This window comes from Erithacus rubecula (genome assembly GCF_903797595.1).
Source record: "Erithacus rubecula genome assembly, chromosome: 19".
Lineage (NCBI taxonomy): Eukaryota > Metazoa > Chordata > Aves > Passeriformes > Muscicapidae > Erithacus > Erithacus rubecula.
The window spans coordinates 6,463,191-6,487,417 of record NC_136671.1 but is presented as its reverse complement, the minus strand read 5'-3'; the positions used below and the strand labels follow the sequence as shown (position 1 = coordinate 6,487,417).

The following is a 24,227-nucleotide window of genomic DNA, read 5'->3' as shown; positions in this document are numbered from 1 at the left end:
GGCTTTGTCTCCATTTCTAACCTTGCAGTATGGGAGCAAGAAGATTGTCATGGCAATGTTAGAAAATACCTGGGTGGATGTGTCCTACTGCAGTCATGCAACCATTGTGGAACAAGATGCTTTGAAAGGGCTCCTGTAACTTTTCAAATATACTTAAAAATGATGATAATGCTGACAGGAAAAGATTCCAAAATGTGTCTTGGAGATAGAATGTTTTGTTTCCATTTGTCTGGATTAAAATCACTACTGTAGAGCACTCTGACACATCCCAGGGTGTTGTGCTTTAGTTCTCCCACTTACCTTGTTTATTTGCTGCATGAAATTCACAGAAGGACAATAAAATACCTTGGCATGGAAGCCCCTGTATGAATACAGGCTCACTAATTCAGAGAATTGCCATGGGTGATGGTGCTGCTTTTGCCTATATGGTTAGCTGGGATTCTTGATTCATCTTGTGCCTTCTTGCTCTGTTGGGTTTATGGAAGTTACATATCACTGAAGCCATATGTTATGATCCCAGGCAGAGCTGTAAACCATTTCCTTTTTACTGCCTCTGAGAGCAGATCAATCTATAGAGCAGCACTAGTGATGGGGAATTTTTTAAGGGTAATAGGAGAAAATAAGAAAAGAGAGCTTGGCTGAGATACTATACTATTCCATCTTCCAAAGAATTAAATCCCTTCTTATTTATAAATTTTTAATCTCTCAGCAAGAAAAAAGGAGGTTTTCACCCTACTTCTGCAGCTGGAAAAAAAAGTGACAGATTAAGAATTTAAGGTTCATTTAAAAAAAGAGGAGAAGGTTGTGATGTAGTCAGCAGTCTAATACTAATGGATAGAGTGTTTGTTGCCAGAATCTGGAAGTTCAGTATAACCTTAGGGATCTAATCCATAACTCTTTTTTAGGTAATTAGTTCTTTGACTTCACATTGCCAAATCTCAGTATTCAGAATTACATGAGCTGGTAAAATATTGCAAGAGGCTAAGGGGACTTGAGATTTAATTTCCCTTAGAAAAAAAATCTCTTAGCTTTGAGTCAAAACATTTTCAAAATTTACTTTACAACCAGAAGACTTACCAGCATCTATTTTATATTTTAGTGGAAAATCAGATTTTTTAATAACAACCTGACTCCAGCAGGTGGGACTTCAAAATTCAGCAGCACTAATCTTGCATGGCTTGCACAAATACCTGTGGGTTTACAGCATGGGAGACTTCTTACATGAGTAAGAATTGGCAAGTCCATCCAGGAAGGTTTTCAGTTTCCTCACTTTGCATGCAAGAGTAGCTCCTCCAGTGCCCTATGGATATAGGCTTTACACCGTTTTTTCCTTTGACAGTGTATAAAGGTCTGGCACATGGCCAGGTGCATGGCTAAATTGAATGGTGCTGTTCTGTGCCAGCATGGCCTCCACAAAAGTGGAGCTATTTTAGTTTGTTAACTGAAGTAAAGTTGGACAAGGAGAAGGGGTGGAAGGCCTCTGTACAAAAGTACAGGACTCATACAAACCTCATTCCTTCTGCTTTGGCCTTTATGTATTTTATTAATGGCCACTACAGTTGCCTCTAAATTATTCCCCTGTAGATAGAATACATCTTTTCCCTCCAGTGAAGCAAATCGCTTCAGCTAAGCCTTGTGCAACATCTACCATTGCCCTTGTCAAACTTTACAGTGTTTATTTCTAAACAAACTAGGATGAGCTGGGTAATGTAGTTCTGCCCTGTTCTCTGCCCCCAAAGTACAAAGCCTTAGCTCTAGTATACGTCTGGAATGCTGACACTGGCAGTAGTAGGAAGGCTGAAATTAGGATTAAAGAGGTCTGAAGCATTTCTTCCACTCTTAAATGTCTATATAGGGATGCTACTTTTTCAGGTTCCTCTGGTAAGATCCATGCAAGTTGTTATTTATGGCGACACTGGGAAGGATGTTTTAAAGTTTTCAGGAAACCTGAAGCTGAGATGAAAATAACCTTTTGTGCAAAGGTGCTTATTCTGGTAATTAAAGACAATTCAATCGTACTTTTCTTCCTGGTGTGTAGTTGGTCTCCCTGGCTCTGACTATGCCTGTTTTCCAGGGATAGTCTCTAATTTGATGCCAGTATCTTTCAGTCCCTAATTACCATTGTTCAGCCACCAGCTGTTACAGTGTCAGATTTACTTATTGCTTTGGTTTGCTGCAAGAAACTCATAGGAAGAGGGAGAACCACCATTAGCCCTTGGCTGGTGTGTGCAAGCAGTGCTGGATTTTCAGCACTGGGGCCTCCATCCCTCCCAGATGTGGCCAGCAGCTGCCATGGAAGGGCAGGGCTCTGGTTCAGGGCTGGCTGAGCATCTCCTCTTGGCCTATTGTGACTCCAGGGGGAAAAACGTTTCAGGTTCAGTTAAGGTTGGTTTACACTTACCAATCTACATATCTTTCTTTCAAAACTTTATGCCTTAAAATATTTAATACATCACTTCCTGCAATTTTGTGAAAAAGGCAGAAGGATCAGATCCTACAATAAGAAGTATGGGAAGGCTCTGTTCCTTCCCAGGTATTTCAAAGAGGTTCGCAGCCTTGTTCAAAAAATGTTAAAGACTAGGTATGTACTTCTAATTTACTAGAAATAGGTAGATGTGAGAACCGTATTGAACCATGCTGCGAAGTCCTAGTTTTTGTTGCAGAATGTGGTGGATGCACGGCATAGCACACCTGGCATTCATTTTGGTAATGAGTAATTTATCCAGGCAGTGTTCTAACGAATCTGGGAATAGGATTGTGGGCAGGTGAATGGCTTTAAAAAAATGAGGCCAGTTGCACTTTTCAGCTCTAAGCCTCACCGCACCTGTGTAAGATGCAGAAGGGAGGAGACGGTGATGGAAGATCATCGTTCTCTGGTGTTGGTGCATTAGGGATGCCATTAATCTCGAAGTGAAGTGCAAAAAGTAAGCAAGGGAGGTTTCCTTTCTTGTGCTTTCTTGCAGAGCGCCCTGTAATTCCGGAGGCAGCTGCGCTCTCCGGGCGGGCGCTGTGGGAAGGAGCCGGCAGGTTACCGCTCTGACAGACGCTGGGAACAGGCGGTTTCCCTCTTTGTCTGTGTAATCCATCGGGAGAGATCCGGGGGGGCGGGCCGGGACGCGGGGGAAGCCCCGGGGCTCCGGGCGTGCAGTCGGTGGCAGCCGGAGGGACCGCGCGGCGGCGGCGGGCACAGCTGCGGCTGCCGGGGCTGGGGCTGGGGCTGGGGCTGCTCCCGCCGCTCTCCCGGCCCTGCCCCGCTCCCCCGGCGCGCCGGGCGTGGCCGCTCCGGCTGCGGCTGCCCGTCAGTGCCGCCCCCCGCTCGGAGCCTCCCGGCGCCGGGCAGCGGCGGCACGGCCATGTGAGAGCCCAGCCGCGGCCGTGCCGGTGCTGCCGCCGGAGCGGGGCTCTTCCCTGCATGGGCTCGGTCCCTAGCGAGGCTGCCGAGGGGCTCTGGGGCGCCCAGGGTGCCGCTCCGGGTACGAGAGGAGCGGGCTTGGCCGCGGGAGGAGGCTCCGGAGGCTGTCGGAGCAGCGGGCTGGCTCCGCCGGGGGGCTGCGGGCAGCCGGGGGTGTTCTGCGCTGGGCACGGCGGCACCGGCACCTCGCATAAATGCCTGCGGAACTCAAACAGGTTAGTGCCCAACTTGTGTCCTTCCCCCGGCTCTGCGGCCGCCCGTGCGGGGTCCCGGTGGCGTGGAGAAAGCTGTCAGCGCTGCCAGGGTTGTTTACTTGTGCTCTCATTTTTAGCTGGGAACTAAGAGGAAAAGCTGAGCTGCTATTTCTCGCAGAGCATTCGAGAGAGAATCTGCTTTTGTCTCTGTTGTGTTAACTGGTGAAACACCCAAAAAAAGCGAGCCATTGTGTTCTTTGACCTTCTCGTCCTGCTCAATAAATCTAGGGAGCTCTTTGACATGAACAGCTAGAAATAGTGCTTTTAAAAGAGAAAGCTTTGCTATTGTGCTTTTGTTTAATGTTTGCTTTTCCCATACTGTTTTCTCTGGCTTTCTCTTTGATTTTGTTGCTGGACATACCAGAGAAATAGCGCTGTTTTTTCACTCTAAATGTTATCTTAAACATAAAGTTCTTCTTGGATGTTGTCTTAGTAGTTACAATGGACTTGGTGCAAAAATATTTCAAATATTATTCCTTACTTTCAAGTGTCATTGAGTATTCTAGGGAAAAGCTATTGCAGACTGGATTTAAATAAATAGATATCGTGTAGACTACTGTAATTCATAGGTGCTTTTCCTGGGTAGCCTCCTTTTCCTACCTTGCAAGCATCAGGAAACCCGATAAATTCAGGTGGTGGCAGGGTAGAGCTGCTTCTCCAACTAGGATGAGGTTGTGTCGTTTTCTTAATCCTCTTTTTTCTCCTCTGCCTTAATAATTTAAACCAGAGTATTGTAGAATAAGAAAATGCAGAAATTATACATCACTGATAATACATGCCTGAATTTGTTTCTGCTTATTGCACTGGGTTTGTTGGAGTTTCTCTGGCTTGGTTTAATACGCTGTGTTCCACTCGCCCATCTCAGTGACAGAAGGCTGAATCATTTCATAATGCAAATAGGATGCTGATTCCCTTGAGGGAAAAGTAGCCCTTTCAGCTGGGCCCTCCAGTGAGCATTTCTTTGTCTGCAGGATTCCCTGGAATCACAGTCCTGCCTGCTGGAGGTGGCCAAATGCTGGTTTGTTTGGGTGCTTGGGTGTATCATGCTACCTGTGGGCTTCTTAGGAAGGGATTTGATTTGTCTGTGGTGCTGCTCGTGTTGCCTGACCTACAGCTACTGTACCTGTCAGATTGCGTGCAATGGATTGTTGAGTTTTAGATAGATAGATCTAGTTAGCAGCTCCAAGGGATTTTGGTTTTGTCTGCGATTTTGTAATACATAAAGGAAAAAGCTGGAGGTAAGGATCAGAATGCTAGCAGAAAAAAAGAAAAAAAAGGTGTATTTAATGTCTTTTGACCCGTGCAGTACAGCTATGTTCGTGTCTTCTGGGTGTTGTGTGTTGATAGGCAGAAAAGCTTGAGTGAAAGTGGAAGGCTGTAGTTAATCACTTTAGGTCATGCTTTTCTGTTAACTTGTGAATTCTGCTTCCATATCAAAACAAAAAAATGTCATGGTTTTAATTTTCACACTGTCATAGCTGGGGATCAGACAGAGATACGCTATTTTATATTTTCTGTTGGAGTAATGGTTCTGGATTAATTCTGAGGTTTTTTTACAGAATAACTGTTCAGTCTGGCAGCTCAGCAGTTTATTAGAGAATGCTTTGCTTAATAAAAGGTGGTAGTTTTTAGCCATGAGTTGTCAGATAAATTTATTGGGCAGTTACAGGGCCTCTAGAAAGTAGTTCTTTAGCTGTAATGATCACAATTAAGTAAAACTAAACCAAAGGAACAAATGACTTTGAGGTGGATGACAAGCTATACAATCTATACAGATAAAGATAGGAGAGCTACTAGAATGGACTTCTGCCACATTAACTGAAGGCCTGTTATGTTTAGATAAAGATAGCTGTGAAATAGTAATTAAAAAGAATGAAGAATACCTTCTAGTCATGCATTTGCTGGGAATAGTCACGCTTCTTGAAGTTCTGGGCTACAAAAGCAGCATTGTACCTGAGAGCACTGTAGAGGAGCCAAATGCTGAAAACCAGAAATGTGGCCATGAGTGGAAGGTGGACATGACTTTCTTCTGCCCTCCCTTTGCCATTCCCCTTCCTGCTCATGTGGGATGAAGGCTCTTGAAGTTTGTGCTGCAGCACAATCTGCAGTAGCCTTGGAAGTACGTTAAGAGTTTTTGAAACTGAGAAGCATCTTGGAGTCTGGAACTGTTAAAATATATGTTCATGCAGTATCACTAGAGCTTTGATCTGGATCTGAAACCTGGAGTGCTGGCTTGCCTCAGGGCCATGAAGTTGTGAAGGGGAAAGGAGTCATTTAAAGTGACTTTTACCAAAAGCTCTTCAGTTCTCTGTTATTCTTGCTTTGGAAAATACTTTATTAACATTCTGAATTCAGGCACTGACCTCAGTAAGGCTGTCCTTCCTCAGCACTTTGTTCCTGAAGCATTTTGCTAGAGGATAATACTGATGTGAGGGAGTATGAAATTGTAGATCTGGCAAGATGAAAAAGCAGTTAATCCATTACTGACCTCCCTGCTGTGAGTCTGTACCAGTGATGAAAAGCTTGGGGAAGAAATGTTCATGGAGGTGCAGCATGCAATAGTATCATCATTTTCCAAACAGCTGCTCAAGTCATATTAGAAAAACCAAATAAGAAGGGAGTGTGAGGTTTGGCCTGGATCTCTGTGGGGATTCATCCATGGGTTCTCACGTATGACAAGCCTGAAACAGGTCTAATATGCTCTACTCAAGGTTTTTCCAAATGTAGAAATAGTGATTATGGAAGATAAAATAGAGAAGAAAAACCATGTTGAACAGTCACATTTGAAACTGGATGGACTGGATGTTTATAACAAGGCTGTTCACAAATGTTTAGTTGCAAATGCTTTTCTCCCAGGTGTTCATTTCTGCCACTAAATTAAGGTTTGATTCAGTAGGAATAGGATCAAGACACTGGTGAAGTTCTGTCCTTGGATTTGAGTGTTAAAATAACAAGGCATTTCATTGAATATGAGGATTTTAGCATATTCTTAGCATGTTTTTCTGTTCCTGACTCTATTCCTCAGTTGCTCTAAGTTATTTCCTCTGTGCTACTAAAATTCTGTAGTTGTGATGCAGGGAAACTTGTAAACAGCTCCTACTTCAGACTGTTCTCCTTTGTGGGAATATTTGTGGATATTGCTGTGTGAGATGGGAGGTTCAGCTTTGGGGTTCAGAAAATCCTGGTCTTTGCTGCTGCTGGCTGTTGGTTTCCCAAGGTGTGCAACAAGGTAGTGCCCACATGTGTTTGAGGACCATTCTGGGGACAAAACCAGCAAACTGATGCAGCTGAAAAACTGAAGCAAACCCTAAAGCTCCATGAGAAGAAGCTTGGCCTCCTGAACCAGGCCATTTGAGGCCCTTGGAAGGATTGTACCTTCCTCTTGGGCATGAAACAGGGAGGAGGAGTGGCTCTGTATGAAGTTGTAGGGGGAAGGAGGAGGGCAAGGGGGTGAGCAGGAGCTCATGTGATGGCTCTGCTGGTGACACAGGTGACAATACAATACAGTCTCCAGTGCCTTTGGCTGGGAGCTCTGATACACATTCAGCTTGGTCAGATCTTCCCAAGGACTGACAGGAGCAATAACAAGATTGTATTTTTCAGGTGTTCTTAAAACTACTGTTGTTTTCAGTACCATGTGAGAAGTGAAACGCAGGATTTTACTAGTAGGTTTCCTTTGGTTTTTTTTTTTCCAGTGGACGTTTGAAGAATAAATGGAACCCCTGAAACAAATCCTGAGACTAGAGAGAGTATTTCAAATTCTTGGATTAAAGAAAAGCTGAAACTCAAACGTTGATAGTTTTAAATTTCACTGTGTCCTTTGTGTCTTCTGTCTCTGATTAAGTTGCAGCCAGGTTTGAGGTCCCTTTTTTCATTTGCATTTATACCTAAGAATGAGCAACTGTGACTATACCTGAGAGAAGCCAGATGAGCAACACTTGCTTTCTTAGGGCAGAATAATCTTTTGTATCTACAAATGGGTTGGCAGAATCCTTTATGTTGTATTAAGGAGTGGAAACTCCATGAGCTCAGTGCTCCCTCCATGCTGCAGTAAGGTGCAAATCCCTAATTTTCAGTGGTGTTCTCTCCCTCTTTAATGAGTCAGGCCCACACCTGCTTACAGCAGGAGATTGAAATGCCAAAGTTTTCCCTTTTGTCTGATCCCACACATCTATCCTTAGCATCACAACTCCTCAGTATTCAAAAAAAAAAGTGTTTAACTAAACTTGAAGAATTTTTGAGCTTTTGAATTTCTGCCTCTACAAGCTAAATCACTTGGCACAGCTCTGAAGTTTTATTTTCAGTAAAACTTTATCAGCAACACTATTGCAAAGTTCAGAGAGATGTTCCTTAAAGTCTGTAATGAAACCAGAGTCAAGGCTTATTTTTATACTGTTGAGACTGTATTTATGTATGTGGATATAAAAATACATACATGGAGATGAGAAGATGATTTAATTTAAGTAGCATTACTCTAGATGTGAGTGGTATAAGACTGATCAGAAGAATCATCTGAAATGTTCAGACATTCTTTCATAGTACAAGCTGATAATTGATTCTAAGGAGCTGATGAAAGAGATGCAACCTAATTTGTTTATGGATGGTAGAGCCCTGAGATACAAACAGGTCCTGTGTGTGACCAGGATTATTCTACTGTTTGAATTGTAAACTTCTGGAAATTATTTTAGTGAGTTTTGCATCTGAAATATTTGCATCTTGCTCTTTTGATATGATTCTCAGGTGAGTTTGCTGTTAAGGGCATAAAGACCCTTTTGGCTCCTGGGCACAGCAGAGTTGGGCCTTGGCTGGTAGAATGTGTGATACTTAACAAAGATTCAAACTAGTATCTGTACCAGAGTTATGCAGAGATGAGAGCTGCAGATTTGAATAAGATAAAGTCACTTGTTTAAGGAGTTCAATACAGGCCTTTGAAAGTATGTTAATTGCAATTAACTCTTGGAAAGAATTGATAAAGAAACCTGTGTGAAAGGCTACATTTGGGGCTTCACATAGTACTGCATTGCAGTAATGTAAAACAAATTGTTTTGAATGGATAAAATTAGTTATTTACAGAGCAAATTATGTGGGTGGCTAGATTTGTCCATCAGCACCTTCCTGAATCCTTGTTAAACACTGATAAACCAAACTAATTCTGTATATGAAATGGTATTTGGAAGTTTATATGGCATCACTGTCTGTTATATTGGCATAAATTCTGTTGAGCAACTGCTCTGGTTCTGCATCAGGTCATGCTGATGTTCTCCCATGGACATCGTTTATTTCCAGGCACCTTTGTGATGTGACTTTCTTGCCTTCCTGAGGCATCCAGAATGGCCATTCTTAGGTCATGGACACTTAGGAATTCAAGGTGTGTGTGATGCCTTGGTTTATATGTGCCTTGAAGCTCTCAGTGCTCTCATTAGGGCTTCACTAAATGCTTTGCATCCTTTTTCTGCTGTTCCAGATGAACCCACTGGCTAATTTGCAAAAAGGAGTGAAACAGAATTCAGCTTTCCTCTCCAGGAGGGGAGGCAGTGCACTGGGACAGTGGCAGGGGTTGCCTCCTGCTGCTTGTGGTTGGGTGAAGTTAACCACACTGATTTCAGTTAATCAGTTGTGCAGAAAGCCTGTCCTTGCTTTCTAGCACTGCTAGATGAGTCTGTAGATCTTTTTTAAATATTTGATAGATTTCTGATGCTGTTTATGGTGTTGATTCACTTCTTTAGGGTGATCATGTCCCAGCACTAAGAGTGTGAGAACTGATGCTGCAGGTCCTGTCTCTGTTTTTTAGTAATAGATTTGTTTTCCACCCTTGTGTTTTAATAATCTTACTATACTTTCCAGTTCTTCATTCTCCTCTTTGGCCAACAGGAGTGGTCTGTACTTCTGACTATAGTATGTTTACACGAGTTTTAAAAAATTTATTCCTCACATTAGCATATGCAAATGTGAGTATGTGTGTGCTAGATGAGGAACACTTCACATTTGTCCTTTGCAGTTTCATCTCATCTGGGTGATTCTTTCAAGCAAGACATGTTATTTTATTACCTGAGGTTAGAATGCATCTTGGTCATGGTGACACATTTATCTTGTATTTTATGATGCAATCTTATCACATCCCATTTATTTTTTCTTTCCTATTCAGCTTTTCATCTGTCAGTGACAGCCACGACACCAGTTAGTGGCACAGTAATACCAGAGCTATGTATTAGTGCATGCTGTTGGCAATTTTTGAGGGTAATACTTTGCTTTTAAGGTACAATATTCATTTTAGCAGGTTGTTTCTGGAGGGAAGAGCCATTTGTAATTACATCAAAACCAGCAACCATCAGTCATTTTAGATGTAGGAGATGGCAAAAAAAGACTTACTTGGGTAATGTTCAGGCAATCTGAAGCAAACAGAAGGTGACACTGCACCCTTCTCTCACTGCAAGGAGGGTGAAGAAACACTAATTTTTTATGTGTTGGTGATGGACCTTTGTATTTACAGTTGCAGCTTTTATATTTTAACGTACAAAAATAAGTATCTTCCATCAGCTATATGAAAAAGCTGGAGAGGGAGAACACTGTTCAGTTCATTGCTGAAAAACTTGTGACGCTTCTTAGTATATTGGATTAAAAACTTTTCTTTTTCCCTGCCTTGTTCTCAAGGGCCAGTCTTCAGAGAAAGCTGCTGCTATTTAACCAGGATTGAGGGACAGACTTAAATCTTTCAGCTAGTATGCACCAGTTGCAGATGTGATCAGAGATCAATTAAAAAGTGTTGCATCAATCTTCTGACTAATTTGGTAAACCTGACTGCTGGTTTTGATGTGTAAATAGGAACTGAAGAATCTGCCTGCAATTTCTCTAAATCTAGTGTGACACACTGTTAATCCAGTAAGTTTCTCTTCTTGGTCTTTGAGACTCCAGTCAGAATCATCTTTGTTTCATTTACATGGGATCAGTTTTATTTTTCTTTTACCCACAAAGCTGACACTTCAAATTTTCAGCTTAACAGTGCCAGCGCAAACTTCACAGTACTCAGATAAAATATAATTTTCTTCCTTTGCTGCCTTCACCAAGAGGCATAGCAGATAATGTGTAACACCCATGCCTAGCTTGGCTGAATTCCAGAGCCTTTCCAGAAAGAGACACTGGTAAAATCAGCATCTCCCATTTAAATCAAGATAGTAAAGGAAGAGTAATGTCCACAGCAGCTGAAGTGCTGTGTATACTTGCATAAAGATACTGCAAATGTGTGGGTGTATTTCATGAATTGTTGCTCTTTGAATTTTCTTATTCAGAGAAACTTGGCAGAGGTACATTATGTGGATACTGTTTTGGCAACTGGAATCGCAAAAATATTTACGGAGTCTGTTGGGTTCTTCCCCCATGCTCTTATCCCTCCTTCCTGTATTCAAAATTCCCTTAAGTGTTTTGTTTTAGCCTTCTAAAATTTCATAGTTTTCCTTTAAAGAGACAGGGAGAATTAGTTTTCTGCTGGTTGTAAATTACAGATAAATGGTTTTGAAAAACACCTTTTAAGTTTATAACTGAAACACAACACTTCACCAATTTTTTTTTCTAATATTTCCTGTGAATTTTTGAACGGCGAAAATCTGGGGAAAGGTACTTTTCTCCTTCTTAAAATGCAGCTCCCATATTTTGGGAGCATTTAATATTGGTAAAATGTCAAGATGGCTTTGTTAAGCACTTGATGATATATCCTAAATAGATGGCCTGTGTTTTGGGGTTCTGCCCTGTTGTGTTTGCCATACTGGTGCCACCAGCACTGAACACGGGCTGCTCACGTTGCTGGGAGGCAGCTCTGGGACACGCCGTGTGTGGGGGAAGCACTGTGAGGTGATGGAGGCTGACTTCTCCATTGGACAAGGGAAACTCAAATATTGGCTCTGGACATCTCCTGAGGTCCAGTTTCTCAGCATTGTTGCCTGGTTGAGCAGTGCATTGCAGCCTGGGGTTGCACTGCCACTTCTCAGTTTTTTATCTTGTTCCTGAATTTTTCAACTTGCTTCTGATAGTGCCCAAAGCCATTTACAGCTGGTGTTCTGCAGCAGTTGTGTCCCATTAACTCGAGAGAAGTACACTCCAGATTTTGGCTACAGGTAGGTACAAGACTCTATAAAAATATGTCTTTGGATTTAGCTGAGAACTGAAGGAAGAGTGTCATGAACAGATCAACTGGAAATGAAAGAGTTAAGAATAGAAATCTGATTGCACAGCTGAAATCTCAATAGGAACTTGTGGTCTCTTGAGAGAAAATGCCATTCAGCACCGTTGCACAGAGTTATTTCATTCTTAATTTTAATTGACATGTCCCAGAATGCAGCCTTCTCTGGCGAGTGCGGGCGGCACAGAGGCGCTGCGAGGCTCATCTCTGTGTGGGCGATCGCTGTGTTTCAAATTCAGGTCATTATTAATTTCCCTTTGATACCAGCATCCTTTCTGCCTATCTTACTCACTCAATAGGTTGATGAAATTTGAATGAATCTTCCTCTAAGTAAGATGTTGGTCACCTCTTGGGATTTCAGCATAATAATCTTGCTCTGCTCTTCTTATCTGTGCTGACAGTTTTAGCCCCTTGCCTTGTTGACAAGGGTGTCCTGTGCAACTTCAGTAACAGGAAGTCACTATTTTATTGTTGTAAAAGCTGGGGTGTATGGGTGTTTTCAGCTTTACTGAGGGGGACACCTCAAGCAAAAAATTGTTTGGGTGTAGCATCAATTTTTCATAAGTCTTCTGGGTTTAATTCAGAGGCAGTTAGTTACAAATGCAGCAAGGGGGGGGAACCATGCAGCTCCATCCTGTAATAGTTGTGAGGAATAGAGATATCTGCCTTAAGTATTTCTTTAATATTTTCTGTCTCGGTTATTAATTGCCTTTTTAAAATAGGATGTATGATTAACCAGTATTGGGATTATCCCAGAATTTACAGAACTTTCTTACAGCTTTTGTCTCTGCTTTGTAAAATCCAGTAGGCAGCAGTTTAAAGAAACATTTTGCAAAGAGCCTAAATGCACACAGTAGCCACAAATGCAGTGTAACACTTGTGCTATAGAACATTGCCTTGTGATTTAATTTGTTCTTAACCTGTAGATGTATAGATGAGGGCAGCTGCAGCTATGCCTGGAACACTGAAGGTTTCATTGGGGTGTAGACTTGACTATCAGTTCCTTATGGGTTAATGTCAGTGTTACAGGTCTGAATGCTTTACAAATATAAATTTCCAGAGTAGATTTTGTTTCTAGTTACATTCTATGTATTGTTATTCCTCTTCTTTGTCTTCTCAGCTGTTTAAGCTGGTGCACCTTTTGCTGGCATACAAGGTGTAGTAGCTATGAAAATAGGGTTTTCATTATCTTTTGGAATTTTGTATAACATCAGCTGCTTCACATGGAAACCATGTAATGTTTGCTGGTGGTCATGGTGATGATCCAACATACTGCATCTGTAAAAGAATGTTTGCTTACAAAGGGTCACTCTCAGCTTAAAGACTTTTTTTTTTTAAATCCAGAGCAGGAAGGGACCCTACCCAGGCTTTGTCCAGAAATAGGTGCTGTGCTCAGATGAAGTGTGTAATTCAGAAGAGAAATGAAGTTTAGTCCTGTTACCTGGTCTCCTTCTGGTATTCTAATTTTTGAAAAAATTATCTTTCCTTGATTTTTAAGCAGGTGAATTTAAAATACTGTAATTTAATGTGTTTATACTGTTGTACAGCTGCCTGCCCATTTTAGCTGGGGTGGGGTCTTCATTAATAATTAAACCATGGATTTGTTTGGGTTTGACCAGCCTCAGTGCAGAATCAGCCTGCTGAAGTTGCTGACTGGAGGTAAAGCTAAGAGTTCTGTTCTCAGCAGAATTCTTCCTCTTGCATTGTTTCCCCAAAAGCCCAAAGGTTCCAGAACCTCTTGGTGTGTACATGGGTCTGTCCCTAAGCTAGAATGTGCATAATGCTACAAATGTACTTCACAGGGACTGTACCATGCAAATCTGGAACGTGTCCCTGTGTGTACTGCTTTTTTCTTTCTTAGACTTTCTTTTTATCATCCCTGTCCACAAATGCCCATTTGCCTGAGGTTTGGAGGAAAAACCCCAAAGCTCCACGCTGTTTGTGTGTAGCTTGTTGTTCAATCAAAGTGCATATTATCAATGGTCACATGCTTTGCTTAAATATTTTATAAGGTCATTGCACTATATGCTAACCCTGCCTTCTTTCTATTGTCTGATTGTGCATTTCCACTTAGACCTAGTTAGTAATCTAGACAGGCTTGAAATGTGTAAGCTTTTAGCAGATATTTGATTTCAGAAATGCTTTGTTCTGAAAGTTCCCCTTTGTTGTGCTCAAATGACAGAGCTTTGAGTAGTAAAGTTTTTTTTTTTTTTTTCTTCTTGTCTTCTGATTGTACAATGCTCTTATCTGCAAAGAATCTCCTGCCCCCTCATACCTCCAACAGGAGACAAAAGCCTTGCAGGTGCACACCAGAGGAGTGGATTAAATCTGCAGGCAGGTTTCAGAGGCAGGTTTGGGGTGAGTCCTGTCCCAGCTGGGTGAGGAGTGTCCTGTGGCAGCAGTGTCTGCACAGACACCTGTACCCCTGGTGAGCAGGGCTCTGCTGTGCCCTCCTCTGAGCTGGAGTGCCTCCCTTGCTTTATTCCTTGGCTTTTGGAACACTGCCTCTTCTAGGATAAGGCCACAGGGTAGAAGAATAGAGAAATGCTGAAAAGAAGGTAATAGGAGCTGTTGGAGCTAATCTTCTGGCTCTGGGTGGAGAAAAGTAGTCTGCATGGTTCCTGATGGGAAATTCCTGATGGGAGTGCAGCCGTGTGTATTGCACTGCCCTGATGGGACTCCTGCTCTGGTACCAGGAGGGCAGTGCTTGATCTCTGCTTTCCACTGCTCTCCCCAAGTCTCCAGTCATATATTAGAGAGATTTACAGGAGCTTTGTCTCTAAACTTGACAGAAATATGTCTGGACTGTCTGCAGGCTCAGTAGACATTAAGACTCCCGAGTTGGGCTCCACAATGGCTGATCTTGTGAGCAATAATGATGATCTCTCTTTTTGGATGGGAGGGATGAGTTTCATTCTTACTCGGGCTGGAACTACTTGTTATGATGTTGGGGTCATTTACCCTGAGGACAAGGAAAACAGCGTGTTTCTTGGGTTCAAGCTCCAGAGTTTACTGTCTGGTGACATCCATGTCTGCCCTCTCCCCATCCCAGCAGATTTAGTGAAATGGACTTTTGATTCTTTGCTTAGAAGGTTCTTTTAGGGTCATTATTTCTGAAGGTGATTTAATTTACAGGAAACACATTCAGCTTCTTGGCAGTGTGTGCATCAAGAAAATTTGAGTAGGTAATTAATCTGAGGAACTGGAAATTAATTGGGAGGGAAATTGTTGTTTTTAAGATGTGCTAAATAATTACCATTTTCTATATTTAGCTGACTGTTGAAGTAGCACAAGATGTAAAAAGATAAATCTCTATACTAAGCCCAGTACTCCTCATTTTGGAGGGACAATACACTAATTCAAGTAGCTAAATATTTCTTCCTTTAGCTCACTGAATTTTCTAAGTGCAGAAAGATGTAGGCTGTCAAGAAGGTTTGGGAGCTACTCAATGCCTCACTTGTAATATACTTCTGAAAATTTCAGCTTCCTTTAAAGTTTTCCAGAACTAAAAAGCATCTACATGTGTATGTAAATACTTCATAGCAGGGAGGCTGGAGGCTCTGCTGTTCCTCACATTCTGTGATGGTATCTTTATATTCCACAAGGCCTTGTAGGTGGCTTAAATGCTGCAAACTGTCAGACTAGATTCAAGCCCTGGGTTATCTTTGGGGTTTCTTGCTTTAGGGGACAGTGAGTTGGTCCCAAACAGGAGCAGGAGGCTGTTAAATGGAGAGTGTTGATGGCACAACAAGTTGTGTTTGCTGGTGCTGAGTTGAACTTTTGGCCATCTGGTGATGATGATGGCACTCTTGAAGTCAGCCTTATTGAAGTTTAATTGAAACGTGGTGAATGAAGGTTGTGTGCAATGTATCAGTTGCATTTTTGTGGCTGACAATAGCAAGGATCAATTCAGTGAGAAGCACATTAGAGCATACTATGGCTGCTGATTTAGCATCTAAGTGAGGACCATTTTTCTCATGAAGTGGCTGTGAATGTCAGCATATAATAATGTGGGACGATGTGTCAGTACCATGGAGACAGTCTGTCAGAGATTACATGGAATTAATTCTAGACAACAGTGATGTAAAGGTTAAACAAGCACACAGAGTATGACAGAGCAGATATCTGTTAGAGTATTAGGAATATATTACAGGTATAAAGAACATACATGAGAATGTGCCTCTGTTACCCCTGGTGGGCACCGTGCAATTAAAGGTGCCTCATTTAAGGGGGTTGATTTGCCAGACAGGAACCTCAGGAACATGTTCTTTAAATAAATTAGGTCTCATAGGCAGAGAGTGGAGAGGTTTTTACAGTGATGACTGATGAAGAGCTGGATTTTAAGGAGCTTTTTAAAAGGGAGATTGGGAAGGTATGTATGCATGATTTGACTTGTTGAAGCTATCCTGTTAGCAGGATCACAGGGGGCTGAAGGTGAGCAGAGACAGCCTTGCCCAGGCCATCCAATCCAGCTGGGCAGTGGGGAGACAAGACACACTGGGCAGGCTTTAGCACATCTCCTGGAGATAACTTTGAACTTTGGCTCCTTCCCTTAAAGGAATAAATTCTGCAGGGATTGTCAATGCTTTGTTGCTCAGATAAAGGTAAGCAGGTCACAGTTCCTGGGTACTGTGCTCTGCACTGAGAAAAGCAGGGAATGTGACTTTGGGGTTATGCAAGGGACAATATCAGTGCTTCTGGCATTTCAAAGGATGTAGCTTTGAGACCATACCTGAAAATGCAGTGAGATGTATGGAAACTGTGTGGAATAGATAGTTCTTTCTTTACTTTGTATCACTTAAGATTATGGCATATTAATTATTTGCCATATTAATAGACAGATGTGTTTTGGATGGGGTGGATACCTAGAAGACAAACTCTTCCAAAGTTCCAGACTTATTTTTATATCTATTTGCTTGTCTGATGAGTAAAAGGCAACTCAGGGTCTTCTGTTCCACAGTTAGAAAGCAGTGCTGAGTGAAGTCTGTTTATTTAGCCCCAAGTAAAGCTGATCATTACTATGTATGAGTTTGTGGCCACTGCAGATTTGAATGTGGGGGAGGCAATTCAGAAAGGCTTTGAGGTTTGTTTTTCCCTGTTGGCTTGCTTTAGGTGGGGAGTGTCTGGAGGGGAGCTGGAATGCAGATTTATAATTTTGAAAACAGTGGGATATATTTTGGAGCAAGAGAATCACCAAGTGGCTGAGGCTGGAAGGGACCTTGGGAAGTCGTCTGGTCCAAACCCCTGCTCAGGAAGGGCCACTTGCAGGTGAGTTTTGGATGTTTCCAAGGATGGACACTCTGCAGCTCCCCAGGGCAATCTCTGCCAGTGCTCAGTCAACCTCACAGTGTCTGGTGTTGAGACAGCATTCTGTGCTTGAGTTTGTGCCAGAGCCTCTGGTCCTTACCTGGACACCACTGACCACCTCCCCTGCATAATCCCTTCAGGTATTTATTTATACTGATAAGGTCCTACATGATTTTTCTTCTTTCCATGCTGGCAAATCTCATGATAAATATTTTTAGGCAATCACCAAACATGACAAGATGCAGAAAAATTTAAGGGATAACCCACTGCAAAATAAGTAAATTAAAACATCATAAGGTGCTACGCTCAGGTGATGCTGGTGTAACCAGTCAGCTGGTTTAGTAGGATGGAAGTTGATTTCATGATGCAAAAAACCCAGAAATACTGATTTTTATGTTACTTTGTTCCCAGGACTCCTCTGTTCAAGTGACTACCTCTACAAAGTAAGGTTGAAAGGCATATCCACTTGAGCTTCTAGATGTTGTAGTTCCATGCTGCCTGTTGTCTTTTCAAGTAAACTAGTTACAACTTCCACTTGAATGTTGTTTGTTAAGGGAAATCTTGTGTAAGTAAATTGGTTTTGAATTAAATAACAGTGGGTAAATGGAATAGGCCTTTTCTACTGTAGTGGGTGCAGTGTGCTATCTCCATTGCTAACTATGTAGAAGGAGTTGACTTTTTTCCTTTTGCCTGCCTCTTCTGAAGTTCCACTTGGTGTTCTTCCCTGAACAGAGATTTTGTGTGAGCCTCATGAACTGTGAGTGAGAGCAGTGATGTGCAGAGCTCTGTAGTAAAGGCTGAGCATCTTTGTGTACCATTATTTTGCCATACGTGATCGACGTGTTGGCTGCAAATTCTGTGTGGTTGTGACCCCCCCCCTCTTCCAAGTGACCTATTTCTGCATTTTTCATTCTGTGGATTTCTTTGAAGAAGAGGCTTCAATAGTTAGTGGCAGTGTCTCCTTCAGTATCTCTGACTGTGGGAGTTGTAGACAGGAGGCAGTTGTATCAGGAGGACAACAATTAAGTTCCTAGGATCTACCTGGATCTAATAAAAGAGAGTTGGAGTGCTAGGAGAGACTTGGAAGCAGGTTTTAAGAGCTTTTATGAGCAACAGAACTAAACTAATGGTACTATGCCTTGAAAAACTTGTGTTCATTAGGAAAATGATAACATTTATTTTAAACTATTGCAAACTTCCCAAATCAACTACTGCCAGTCACAGAGCACGGTGCTGGAGGGGCAGCTTTGCAGAGGGAGTTGTTGGACAGTAATTGGAGGACAAACATTTGGTTGTTCAGCAGTGCAGTTGAGTACATGCCAACTTTTAATTGGGGTATCTGAATCCTGCTGATGTTTCCAGAGGCATTTGAGATGACAGCAGACTAGTGAGCCAAGTGCAGGAGGATCACTGCTGAGGAAATACTCCCTGTTGAATTTCCATGTTTTAAGGGAACGGAAAGAGTATTTTTGTCATCTTTTAAATGTGACAGGTTAAGAGAAAGCTTAAGACTTTTTTTTTTCCCTGATCTTTCCTGGAATTGGTGTGAGTTTTCCATCCCTGTAGGTTTGGAAAATTCCAGTTCCACATTCCTTACCTGCCATGATGTATTGTGGTGGTGATGCAGCAGTGAGGCACCTTAACTGCACCATGGCTTTTGGAATGTGGTTATTGGCATTGTTACTGCCAAGATTAATTTCTTTGTTTATCTTTTCTTGTGCTTGGAAGATCTACAGAGAACAGTTAGAACCTCCTGTGCCATAAGGCTTCCTGGGTTTGTTTGTTTTTCTACAGAAAAAAAAAAAAATCTAAAAAAGGATCCTAGACTGTTTGCTTTGTCCTCCCTCTCTCCACCTTCTATCATCTCTGCCTTGTTTTTATTAAACAGAAAAAAATTAGTCAAAAGGCCCCACACATTCTTTAGGGTAAAGCTCATCTTGCTGCCAAGAGTTAGGGCAAGCTTTGAGGGCCCATCATCAGGCTGGAGGAGGTTTCCATAGTGGCTTTTATCCTGGGGAACCCTACTCCAGTGTGTTTTTTACAGAAAAGTGTGCTAGCTTGGCTGTGGGGAACTAATGTGGCATTCTCTGTGATGTTGACTATCTCTGTGAGAACATAAATAAATTGTTATTGTCTGAAGTTTGGGGTAAGTCATCCAAAAATCAAGTCTTTCCAGTGGATGATGTGATTTTTCAAGACTTCTATGTGCAGAATCTGAAATGATAGAGTACTAAATCTGATTGTTTGAATCTAGATTTCTTAGATAACAATGTAAACAGGAAAGGCATATTGAGATGCCCTATTCAGGGATCTGGACCCTGGAGAGTTGCCCCCTGTTCATCTCCTTTGTTTTAAAGCTAAGGGCTCAGGATATTTACCTCTGCTGGAATCATTTTAGTTGGGCATGTTCTTCACAGAGCAGAGAGGAAAAGGAGCTGTAGGAGGTTTTTTTCTTTCTTTATGATGACTGATTTAATTCCTCTCGCCTGTGGGCAGCCAAGTGGACAGTCCTTGGGCAGGTTAAATGTCTGAATATTTTGACAAAGTAAATAATGCATGTGGGCTGCAATAAGAGCAGGCACTGTGCCAGAAGCACCTGTGGCTTCAGGGCTGAAGATTGGACCTTTTGCTGTGTCTGTGTTGCCAGCAACAGTGAGGATTCCAGATGCTGATCCCTGTGTATTCAGTAGGTGGTAAGAGACATAACAAGTGAAACATTTGTAGTCAACACTGCCCACAAAGTAGAGCAAGTAGGAGTTTTGCATGTGCATGGGACATCTGACCTGTTTTTGCTGGATAAAAAATAAATGGGAGGAATTTGTAGATAAGTGTGTTATGTTCCTGTTTAGAGCAGCTTGTTGGAGACAATGTCAGATTGCTGTCCTGGCTACTTCTGGTTGTGTTTCCAGTCTGAAAGCTCTCTTTTGAATACTGTGATACCTCTGTCCTTTCCATTTTTTGGTAGTATGTGTATGCCAGTGTCCATGGATACGTTTGTTTGTCCAGTCAGGTGTAACCTGAAGTTCTTGGTCACCTGAGAGGTCAAGCAGGCAGAACTGTGAATGCTGTAGGAACTACAGGTGCTCAGGTTCACCCTTCCAGCACATCCTGACAGTTCTGCTTTGGTTCACCCTTCCAGCACATCCTGACAGTTCTGCTTTGGTTCACCCTTCCAGCACATCCTGACACTTCTGCTTTGATTGTCAGAGATCTTGCAGGAAACTTCCCTGTTCCCAGGCTGGTGTGAGACGCCTTCTCCCCAGAGCATTGCCCTCAGTGTTCTTCCTCTGATGGCTGTCAGGAGAAAATGTGACCTCCTGTGACTTACTGGGAGGATTGGTCTGTAGGGAGGGATTGCACGAGAGGTCACTCATCCTGAATGTCTTGCCCCTGTGCTCTTTGTCACCACAAACCCACTGGCAGCCCCTTATCTGCTGGTGCTGCATCATTGGATTAATGCAAAACATCTTTGGGGAAGGGGCTGTCTCCGGGTTGTGTGATGATGTTTCTGAAAGTCTGAGGAGATTTGGGTTATTTGAATAGAAACTCTCTTAAGTCTTCTGGAGTTGCACTGAACTTACTGATTGGTGCATGTCAAGCTTGCATTGCTCTTTATAATGTGCCTACTGTTCCAAAAAGTGAAGATAAAAAAAAAAAAGTGCAAGTTCAAGCAGCATTCGGTGTCTGAACTGCTCACTGCCAAATTTGCACCATGTCCTATCAATTTTCCTGCTCAGTGGTGCCATGAGAATGGCCACACGGAGAAGGGAGTCATTACTCACCTGAACATCTCTTCTGAAAGCTGATCTGTAATTAGGAAAGTTTCTCTTATAGAGGGAGAGGGAAGGAGAGAGAAATACCAAATACTGTCAGCTGGTTGCAAACAGGAGGCTTTATTTACTTTAGATAAGCCCCTTTTCTGTCTATTGCATAATTTCTGTCATAATCTTGTTTGCTTATTTAAAGCAAAATGCAAAAAACAAACAGAAAACTAAAATTAAAATGAAGTGGCTTTAGTGAGTGGTTTTCTCCAGGGATGATATTCTAGATCACTTCAAAGATGTGTCCTCAATATTGAGTTTTGGGTCTGTATAGTAAAACTTTATTGATAGTTTGAAATGGATTGGTAGGGTGCTGTTCTCTGGGTAAAGCACGTCAGCCTTTATACAAATTCTAATGCTCTTGGCTAGGACTGAATGGAAGTTACTCGAGTGAGAATTTCCCAATGACACTAGAGGCTGGAAATTGGCATTGTGCAATATGCCCTGTTACAATGAAGCAGCTTTACTGGAATATAACAAAAAGACTGTGTTCCTAGTTAAAAAAAAAAAATAGGCAGATTTGATTGTTTTACATAGGTGATTCAGAAGCTCAAACTTCCTTTTTTACAAAAAGCTATTAAAGTATCCTTTTGAAATCACTGGAATGAGTAATTCTTGCACTGCATTCATAGTTATCCCAATGAGTATGCACCAACTAAACCCACATATTTAAAATTCCTACATCAGTGCTGTTTCTGCAGTAATGAGAACCTGGACTTTGTGTACTGGACAGACTTCATCTCTACAAAAGATAAATGGCAGCCAAAGAAGAAGCTAGGAAGAAATTTTAAGAAGACACAGGAAGAAATATTAAGAGATCACTGGAAAAGGATCTTGTGTGTTCTGCAATCAAAGCCATGTAGGAGTTAGTAAGGTACCCAGGACAATGCAACAGTTGGGATGGAGTGTTTAGGTTCAAGACAACATTTGAAAGAAATAAGAATTCTTCAGGGAAGATAAATCCAGTGAGTATTTACTGCCATTTCTCCTTCTCACCTAAGGATGAAGAGAGAATTCAATATGCAGTATTGGTACCACAAAACTGGTGAGGGTTGGCAGACTTAGAGGGGCCAGATCTGGGCCCCTGATTATTGGCTCTGGCTGGTTTTTTGCTGACTTTTACCACTTTTACATTTCTGGAGTTCTTATCAGCAGTCAGTGCTGTGTTCTGGTTTTAATCTTTATATTTGTGCATCAGTTGGCATGTGGAATACTCTGATTTATTCAGGTCAGAATGCTCTGGTTGTATCTTTATAGATTATGTGCCTGTAAATTTCTTGTAATCTTTAAAGAAGCCATAAGTGACTCATTTTATTTTGAAATATACATATGTGATTTGCAAGTGTTTGGGGGCAGTAGTAAAATCTGTCATACATGAGTAAATTATCTTCAGATTTTTGGTTTTTTAAATCTTTTTTAGTGTAGTAAAGAACTGTGTCTTGTTTTGGATTCAGTGATTTGCTGTCAGGTCCTTTGCTTTTTTTGATTATATTAATTTTTTTAATGTATTTCCTGATTTGATTTTGTTTTGGCTGATGCTGATGGATCCCTGTGTTTTCCTGCATCCAGCTCCAATTACTGAGCAAGCACAATGATATCAGGATTCCCTGCTGTCAACAGGCTTTCCTCTAGCAAGCCAACCTTCTCTGGAGCAAATACTCTTCTTTGCTGGGTGATGAATTGTTTTGTGAGAGCTCATCTGCTGCTTCATGACCAACCACTTCTGCTACTGCTGAAATCTGAAAAACATCTGAAAACTAACCTCTGTTCACATGACCATTACACAGTGTTTTCATTAATTAAATGCCACTATGAAGTTAAGCCCTGGAGCCAGTGATCCATGTGAAATAGTGTGTTCAGAGGAATGTTACTTGGTTAGCCTGATGGTTTGATATTTGCCTCCCTGAGAGGTTGGCTTCATCCCAGTCCAGTTTGGGTCACTCTGCTTTGGGCTGGCAAAAAAAGAACTGCAGTTAATAAGTGAAGGATTGTCTGAAAACTGCTCTTCTCTCAGCTGGGCTGCAGAAGGAATTCTTCTGACAGTTGTGTTAGGGATGGGGAAGTTCAGAGGTTAAAGTATGTGTTCATTTCCAAACACAAGGTGGGTATCACTGAGGCTGGAGCCTTGAATCCTGTTTGTGGGAGCAGAAGGGGCATCACCCTTGAGCTCATATGAGAGGAACAAGGCTGGCCCTGTGTTGTGGGCTTTGCAGCTGAGCTGCACAGCTCCACTTCTCCATCTGGTACAAGTTTCCTTAGCCAGGAGACCTGCAGAAGTGCTTGACTTCCTCCCTGCTTCTGAGACTTCTCTAAATGAATAGGACCCACTTCTGGTAGATTCTTTAACTTTTAAACGTGTTTTTATTCCCCCTTGTCTCTTGTCTTCCTTCCCCAGAGGTGGCCCAAATGTTTTAGAAACAACAGAGTCAACTGGAGCTCATTGAATAATTCATCTGTTGCCTGAAGTGATAGGAAAAAGAGGACGACCCATTTAATAAATCAACCAGAGCTAAAAGCTCTGTGGTTTGTAAAAATGTTCATCTGCCCTCCCTTTGAACTACCCGAATTTCTCTTCTGAAGCATGATTTTTTTTCCCTCTCAGCTGGATGTTCCTTGCTCTGAAGAGAGCCTGATCTACCTGCAGGTTATCCTTGCAAGTTGATTCTGTTCAGCATCTCTTTTCCAGAGAGTCCTGGGGGTGTTGCTTCAGGGGCATGAGACACTGTGAGCCATTCTGGCCATCCACAGTGTTCCTGGATAGCTTCCTCTCCATGATTGCTTCCCTGTTAATCCTGCTGAGGGCTTCTGAAATACTCTGTCAAAGTCACTGCTGCAGCAGGAGCTCCCCAACAACTACCTGTGTCACCTCTGAGGTTCCTTGACCATTTTTAACCCAGGAAATGAAAGCATTTTTGGGGGCCACTGAAGTATGCTTTCTGAAGCAAAGAGAAGTGACCTAGCCTTTTCATATATGCTTGTGCTTCTCTTTAAATAAATAGAAATTCTCAAAGTGAACTTTGTTACCTAAAATGAATCTAAATACGATATACTGTCTTCAAGGGACATTGCTTAGAAATGTGACTGTCTAGGGAAGTTCATAAACCTTTTGCTAAAGACATTCTTCTGTCTGTAGTCTGTGTCAGACTTCCATTTAATCCCTTTGGACAGGCGCTTGCCAGTACATTAGCATGTTGCTGTATAAATTGCTTTTTCATTGTTGCTATAATTGTAAAATAATCCCTCTATTATACCCACCCAGT

The 24,227-nt window shown here is 42.0% G+C and overlaps 1 protein-coding gene across 5 annotated transcripts in view; it reads left to right on the top strand.

The window, feature by feature from the left end:
* Window positions 1-24,227, top strand: part of ARVCF (ARVCF delta catenin family member) — a 245,823-nt gene that overhangs the window by 104,848 nt on the left and 116,748 nt on the right. The window contains exon 1 of one of the 5 annotated variants that reach the window (XM_079322404.1): window positions 2,784-2,924. The exons of 2 other annotated variants lie outside the window; for them this stretch is intronic. Coding sequence is in view for 2 of the 3 variants with exons in the window: in XM_079322403.1 (XP_079178529.1) it covers window positions 3,607-3,627 (21 nt within the window). In the remaining variant the exon portion in view is untranslated. Of the gene's footprint in view, window positions 1-2,783; window positions 2,925-3,260; window positions 3,628-24,227 lie in introns of those variants that run through there. 2 more of the 5 variants (XM_079322403.1, XM_079322402.1) reach the window with 2 other exon arrangements.